The sequence below is a fragment of the Acanthopagrus latus genome, chromosome 12 (assembly GCF_904848185.1).
Source record: "Acanthopagrus latus isolate v.2019 chromosome 12, fAcaLat1.1, whole genome shotgun sequence".
Classification (NCBI taxonomy): domain Eukaryota; kingdom Metazoa; phylum Chordata; class Actinopteri; order Spariformes; family Sparidae; genus Acanthopagrus; species Acanthopagrus latus.
The window spans coordinates 3,401,679-3,409,522 of record NC_051050.1 but is presented as its reverse complement, the minus strand read 5'-3'; the positions used below and the strand labels follow the sequence as shown (position 1 = coordinate 3,409,522).

General features: G+C 39.6%; 1 protein-coding gene across 2 annotated transcripts; it reads right to left on the bottom strand.

The window, feature by feature from the left end:
- Positions 1-2,871: 2,871 nt before the first annotated feature.
- dpm2 (dolichyl-phosphate mannosyltransferase subunit 2, regulatory) lies at positions 2,872-7,047 on the bottom strand. Of its 2 annotated transcripts, none has more exons than XM_037118174.1 (4): positions 6,935-7,047; positions 5,538-5,627; positions 5,127-5,229; positions 2,872-4,403 (listed from the first exon to the last, which is right to left on the bottom strand). In XM_037118174.1, exons 1-4 carry the CDS (start codon positions 6,935-6,937, stop codon positions 4,348-4,350), a joined length of 252 nt encoding a protein of 83 aa, XP_036974069.1. In that variant the 5' UTR covers positions 6,938-7,047; the 3' UTR covers positions 2,872-4,347. The 2 variants fall into 2 exon arrangements, with proteins under 2 accessions (XP_036974069.1, XP_036974068.1); XM_037118173.1 differs by lacking the exon at positions 6,935-7,047 and adding an exon at positions 6,675-6,812.
- Positions 7,048-7,844: the final 797 nt, after the last annotated feature.

The following is a 7,844-nucleotide window of genomic DNA, read 5'->3' as shown; positions in this document are numbered from 1 at the left end:
TAGGTCAAGCCCCACCTCAGCACTGGCAGAGAAGAAAACCTGGCGCCTCCACGCTGGGCACAATGCACAGTGTGAAAATGTTTTCGTGAGTAACATTCATTGTTCAGTTGGACCAGTTCAGTCACATTCAATCAATGGTGTCTTTCCAGAAAGGAAAAAAAATGAAATTGTGCAATTTATAAGCAGCCAAACACATTGTTTTGTTGTTTGGTTGGTTTTTTGAGGCCAATACGATACCAATTTTTCGGGGGAACACTTCCACTATTGGAGATATGGAACCAGATATATTAATTAACCATAAAAATGACAGCTACGTTTCTGCTCTATCACACCCTATTTATCACATCTTGTTGGAAATTAAAACCTTGTGCTTCGGGAGTTACTGTTAGGAGAGGACTCATGTCAGAAAGGACAGGACAAAGGCAGTTTTTAGATGAAGATGCAGAGCGATGACTGAAGATGTTTTCAAGTTATAGCCGATCAGTTTGGTGGCATCATTTTTTATATTTTTCAGGGGATAACTTTGACGTTTCTACAGTCTGGAGAAGAAGGTGTTCATGTGATACAAGAGGACATAATAAACTTAAATTATATAACACTTCTCAAAACACAATTATAAAGTACTTTACAATAAAAACAGTACCAAACTTGAATGGTACATAGATGACCTCCTCCAAGGCCCAACAGTCTCCCACGCCTAATCCAATATCAGATTCCACAGTCCTGCATCACTCTAAACTTTAAACCACACATTACTGCTAAACCATCTGTCACAGTCAGCCACAGGACAACTAAGCAATGCAGACGGAATCATGATCTCCATTGTGATGTGGATGAAAAAAAGTTTGATAAAGAGAGAAAGCCGAGCTCAAATGAAAAATGCCTTTTTTTAACCAGTATTAGTTTACATCACATTGTGCACCTATCTAACAAAATGACAAAAATGACAGAAAATCAATTTCTTTCTTTTTTCTTTTTTTTAAAAATCAGAATCCAGTCAAGTGTTATCAAAAAATAGGAGGCAGAGACACACTCCCCTATCTACCTCAGTGGAGCTGAGGTGGAGCAGGCAAGCAGTTTTAGTTTCCTTGGAATTACCATCACTGAGAAGCTTGGTCATCACACATCACCATCCTGGTCAGGAAAGCACAGAAAAAGGTTCTACTTAATACCTCCCAAGTTTAGGAAGGCTAAATTCCTGAGCAAGATCCTTGTCAACTTTTCCAGAGGAGCAATAGAAAGTATCCTTACTGGAAACATTACAAACTGTTCTGGTTCACCGCGGCTCAGGACGCTCCACGGCGGCTGATTAAAGCCGTCCAGAACATCACTGGTGCCATCTACAGATCATCAGTGACATCAGTGCAGTGAGATGTCTGCACAGATCCCAAAGATACTAAAAGGCAACACCCACCCAGCCACAGTGTGTTCACCCTGCTGCCATCTGTACCACCGGACCACAGAGCAGCTTCATTCCTCAGGCTGTGAGAGCCCTGAACCCATCCTCAACCCTCCATCACCAATACAATAATGTAGCAGAACACAAAGACTTCACACAAACATTACTGGTAAATATACATTTCCTTACCTTTTCATTCAGTAAAATTCATTCTCATGTCTCTTGCATTAGTTACGTGAACCAACCAATTTCTACCAATGATATCATGCCATCCTCCCGTCAATCAGTCAGCAAGTGGCACCGAGTTCAAATTTCATGTCAGGAAGATGCTGCTGGAGCAGAGTGTTTCACTAATCATTGTACAAAAAACTCACATTTATAACTGTATTGACTGATTTGGTCAAAGATTGATTGTATTTAATGGAGACAATGCTCTCTAGTTTTCTCTCTACTTCTTCAGTCGAGCTTTAAGGTGCAGCCTCTTTCTAACACAACAGCATCTCAACTCATGTTGATGTAAAACACACCTGATTGTACACACTGACGCCTGTCTTCCAGCTGCTTCTAATTCATTGCAGACTTGTTTTTTGATGATTTGTTTTTAATTGACTCTTGACCCTCCTGACCAGTTTCCTCTCAGCAGCAGTTTGTGTTTTTCTGCCTGATCATGGCAGTGACTCAGCTGTGCCATTAACATCATACTTGTTGATCTTGGGACTTGTCTAATTACTGTATCAAACAAGCCCTACCAAAATGGACCCAGAAAGGTCAGCAGCTGTTATCTATCAGAATGACTCATTAGAAGTTAAGAGGCCAAAAATCTCTGTAAAATCACCTAAACTGATCAAGTTACTGTATGTATAATTTTGATCCAGCAGATTTGGTCACATTTTCAGAAGATCTATAATAAATCCATTATTGAACCAAACTTCCAAGATATACATGTTCTTTACAGGTGGATGGAAACTTTCGATCATGAGTGTATATGGATAAACTATAGGTCAGAGGAAAAATATGAATTTTTGGTTTTGGAGTTAAGTGTCATTTTAACCCATCTCAATTCAAGTTTCTCCTTCTCCGTATGGATTATGTCAATTTTAGTATATAATTAGCTTGTGATATTAGTAGTTTTTTTCCTTCTTTTTTTATGAGACAATGTGTTCAGAATTTAGGTTAGTACCTAACATCAATACACAGTCATTACACATAAGAAACAATATGTGCCAGTTGCCAATTTCCAAAAATCCAGGAATGTCCCAGTTAAAAGTCATTCTAGAGAGCTGCTGTTCAGACATGTTCACACATGTCAAGTCATCACACATTTATGTCTGCTATTTGCAAGTTCCAAAGGAGCTCTAAATACCAGGAGTATCGTTTGAAACAGGACAAACACGTGACCTTTGTTCAGTTCTGATCCCAAAATTCAAAGAGGTTAGACACACACTGAAAAGAAGCAATGAAAAAATACAATATGTTTTCAAGCATCAGCTTTTTATTGAAGCAGACAAAAAAAAGGACATTTGGCCCTGATTTAGCCATGCTGTAGGTTTCTGCCAGACAAAACGCTGGTTCAACATTCACACTTTCACAAACTAAACAAACGGACACATTGTCACAGTATTTACAGGATTTAAGACCCATGCTGCTTTCAATAAAGCCTGGAGATCCAATTCTCCTTTTTACTGATTTGCTGCCACTGTGAAAATAAATGAGTGCAGAGCATCTTTACTGAAACGACTTTACTGAAACAGACCACCACAACCAGCACTTACTTCAGTCACAGAATGTCATGATGAGGCAGACAAAAAAATTACTAACAGTCAGAGAATCATCCTGACTGCTTCAAGAGCCTGTCTGGAGAGACACTGAGTCAGCTGTGCCTGGAAACACAAACCAGGGATTTACATCCTGCCCTGATGGGAGCAGCAGGGGAGTCGACTCCAAGGACGAGGACTCAGAGGGCTCTGAGGCAGTGTCACAGATAAACTGGTTCATGTTTCTTATCTTCAGAAGGGTTTAGGTTTAGGGTTTTTTCTCTTAAATTTGTGCCAATTTGAGACAACAGAACAAGTGTATGTGACATCAGCGGACTGGGACACTGTTAACTCCACACTTGTGGGGTCATTTCTAGTATGGTGGTCAAACAAATATGAATTAATATTATCTTTCTGCTAATAAACTGACATGAACCCTCCAGTTTAACAGTTCCTACTGCCTACAAGAGGAGAAAACATAGCAACTGACAAGCACACCACAAAACACATGATCCAAACAAATTTACTCTTTTAAAGCTACTCAAATCAGTTTCTTGTCATCTTTCAAGTTGTTCTTGTAAGTTGGAAGAATATGGAAGTTTCAGACTCATTACACAGTCTCTGTGAAATCCCGTATATTCCATGTTTAGCTTACGGCACATTCATTCTCAGTGTCTCCTACAACCCAGCGGTGCTGAAGCTTTCACACTGAACACATAGTGGCTTTAAAACACAGTCAGTGACTTCTACTGAACTGACAATGGAAGCAAAGTGTAATAAAGCTCTCACCAAACTTTCTCGTTAAAAGGTGTAATATGTAAGAATTGGTCATCTCTTGAATTCATACTCCAAACATGTAAGGGGCAGCATGTTAGCAGGGCAACTGTCGACTGCTGCTAACTGCAGTTACTTGGCAGTGCAGTTAGCAGTCTGGACTGCGAGCACAGAGGGGTTCTATGAGAAAGGAGAGGCCCGGGCTCGCTGCTTTGCATGCCGACTTCTGTAAATATCTTCTTCACGCTCTGTTGATAGTGTTTGATGATTTTTTTTTTTTTGCACTCTAACTTTGTAAATGTAAAAGTCAACGATTCAGCAGATTTGATTTTGTTCGCAGGGTCACACAAGAGGGTTCAGCGTCCATGTTATGTTCACATACTTCGGTCCTCTGCAGTCACTCTGAGATACGTCCTGAGATTAGTCCACTTTCTTTGGCTTGCGATTCTTCCACATGATAACTGCAGTGAAGGCCCCTGTGGTAAAGATAAGAGTGGTATAAAACTTGACATTACACACATTTTTCAAACCTCATTTAATTTTGTTGAGAACACAACAGGCCGACAGTCAGCTATCAGCGAGCAGCTGTGGCCCTTCTTGTTTTTGGTGTGTCACCCGCTGTTGGAACGAGTTGCCCCTTGTCGGTGGTTTTTCCACCAGCTAAGCACAGCAGCAGAGCCTGGCAGTGAGAGAAATCACTCTGATCGACTGTTCAGCTCAGCAAATCGGTGCTCGGTAAAAAAACCAAAAAAAAAAAAAAAAAAAGAGAAAGACTCTTGAGTGTGTCACTGTATTACCCCTGATATCATCATTTAGTGCACTTTCTCGACCTCTTCACCAGTGCTATTTGCTACTTTTTAATCAGACATATTCTCAAAGCAGATATATTAACAAGAGGGGTGTGAAGGAATCTGCTTTCATCATGACAAAGGTTTGTATACCTACAATCCGGAGTCTCATAGTTTCACTTTTTGACCGACAAATACAGAGTACTGCCACCTGGTGGCACAGTGTGAAGAGGTATTTTCTCTCAGACGCAGAATGATGGAGCTAGTTGGTTGGAGTCTTCACGTCACGTTCAAGTGCAGCTTTTTGGCCGAGAAACAGGCGACAGAGTCTAGCAGTGATGCAACAGCCTGCTGCTAGTTCTTTGCAGTCAGCTTGGTGTGTCTGGGTCCTTACCATTATTGTCTACTCACCTACACAGAGGAGCAGTATTACTGCTGCAATGCCAGGCAGAATGACGGAGTACTCCCGAGGAAGAAAATATTTGTGCAGTACATGATGACTGTCCACAAAAGGCTGGAAAGAGACAAAATACCACATCATGTATTTAATCAAAACAGTTTTCTTAAACTACATTTTCAAAAGACTGAAATTACAGGTAAGGTATTAAAATATAAAAACATGTAATGTTGCATGTATTCAGATTTTGTGAGGCAGTTCTACTAAGAAACTGACTCACTGCCGGGGTAAGTATTTGTTCACTTTGGAGATTATGCCGTTTACTTTGACAGAATAAAACATTTTATGGGATAGAAAAGAATCATAAACACTCTGAGCAACAGCCCCCTCCTTTTGGTTGTACTGTACTGTGTGTTTACACCTACCAGGATGATGACCCATACGGAGTAGTATGTAAACAGCAGGAGGCTGAACACAACAAGACTCATGCCAACCGCTTGATCCACTCCTGTAGCCTGAAAACACAGAAACACAGACTGAGCACACACCACCTGGAGGTACTTTTACTTGGCGTGCGCAATCAAAATCCCACCAAAGTGCTTTGATAGTTTCCCAAAACAAACTTCATGAGTACATGGTTACGATGCAGGTGCAACCAGCAGCTGACATGGTTCCTGACTTCAAAAGGAATATTCCAACTGATATTCTTAAAATCAGATAACAGTTTGAGGGGGCAAGAGAAAAATAAAGAATGGTTTAAAATCACAGCATCAGAGGCAGGGATATCCAGACTTTTAGTTTCTTGAATGAGTCAAACTAAAACACTGGAACCCACAACGACACTGAGAAATGAGACAGACTCTAAGCTAAGGAAAAAACATTTTCTCAAATCTGCACGTTGGTAAAAAACAAAAAATAAATTTATATTAGTCGAACAGCTGGAACCACCCAACTACTGTATGTTATTGTATTTTACTGTTTATTATTCTGTAAATCTGCTACATCTACTGGAATAAATGCGATTAAAAATGAATTAATTACACTTAAAGAGAAAAAATTGCACTTATTAATTACCTTCTGCTTTGTCTACACACTACTCAACATTACAACAATATTTAGACATGGCAGCATATATGAGAGATTCTCACAAGACACAAGCCAAGCATCCAGACACGTCACAAAATAATCAATCACGTGACACACTAAAACATCCTGAACCACCTGGACCGGGAGGCTCGACAGGAGATACACGGTCTGCTCTGTGAGGCCAAGCCACTCAGCTCCACTCAAATACCTCAAAGTCCAAAATGATTGTTTTTGCTGCAGTTATACGCATGTCGCACATCAGACACGTTTGGTCTATGGGCTCAAACACTCTCTTGTCAAATCGTCGCAGAAAACGAGACTCCAACTAATTTCAATGTTAAGTTTAAATGAATGACCGGAACAGGAATATTTGGGAAGTAACCTGTTTGAAAGTAGAGAGAATCGTGGAGGGAACATGGTAGTTATTTACGACTTCTGCACATTCCCAGGTTTAACTTGGCTGTACACTAACTTACGCCGGAAAGCAGGTGGTTGTAGTCGATTTTACGCAAACTACGGAGATAAACGCTCATGGAGGACGGTAATGTCTCTAACTACATCCTTGTATTAAGATTAGCCAGAGTAACTGTGAGTTCGCCGGCGTAGCTTCATTATTGAGTGAAAGTGTCCAGAGGTTGAGCCTGCTGCTTTACCGTTTACATGTCGGTAACTATAGATGAGTTACAGCTTCAAACAGCTGCCTTAAATTCAAGTTTCATCGTTTTATGTCTCTTACCATTTCTGACAGCTTTTGTTTGCTGACGTTTCCTGCCGCTCGTCTTCTTCTTGCTGATAAATCCGGCTGTCAAGATGCATCTGAGAGTCTCTGCTGCCCCCTACCGATTTACCCGCAGAAGTACTGTTCCTTCATTGTATGTGCTCTGATACACTCAGACTATGTAAAATAGATTAATTACAATTATATGAAATTATCAGAAATTACCAAAAATGTTTAAATAAAACTGTAAAAAAACAAACAAACAAACACTTGCTTTTCCATTCTGATAGGAGTTACATTTCATTCTATACTTACTATATGAAAGCAACATCCAAATACATTTAGGATTTAAGTTTACAATACTAAATAGCAGGATGTACTGTCTGTGCTACGTCTGGGCTGTTGGAGAATCTCAGGCACAGGGTTTGTATAATAGATGTTGCACATATTGGATCTTGTAATGCAGTTGTATGGTCATTCTATTTGCCATACAGTATATAAGGTTTTATTACAAATGTGCTCATAACATTAATTCGAAACAACCTCCATGTAAAACAGCCCTTATATGAAGGCAGTAAGATAAATGTTATTTCTAAATGCCAGTGTTGTAAAAAATACCCAAATATCATACTTAGTAAAAGTGAAAATATTGTGTTAAAATATTAGTTTGGTAAAGGAATATTCAGAAACATAATGCTTTATTGTCATTCCACAGTATTTGCCTCTCATAGTGTGGAAGTATAAAGCAGCAAAAAATGGATATGCTCGAGTAACATACAAGTACCTCAATATTGTACTTATATAAATGTACATAGTTGAATTCAATAACTGTTAAATAGCATCACAACCCAGAGAAGGTCCAGTTTCCACCATATTTAATCATGCACTAACATTGCCACTGCACTGGTCAAATACACGTAAATATTAT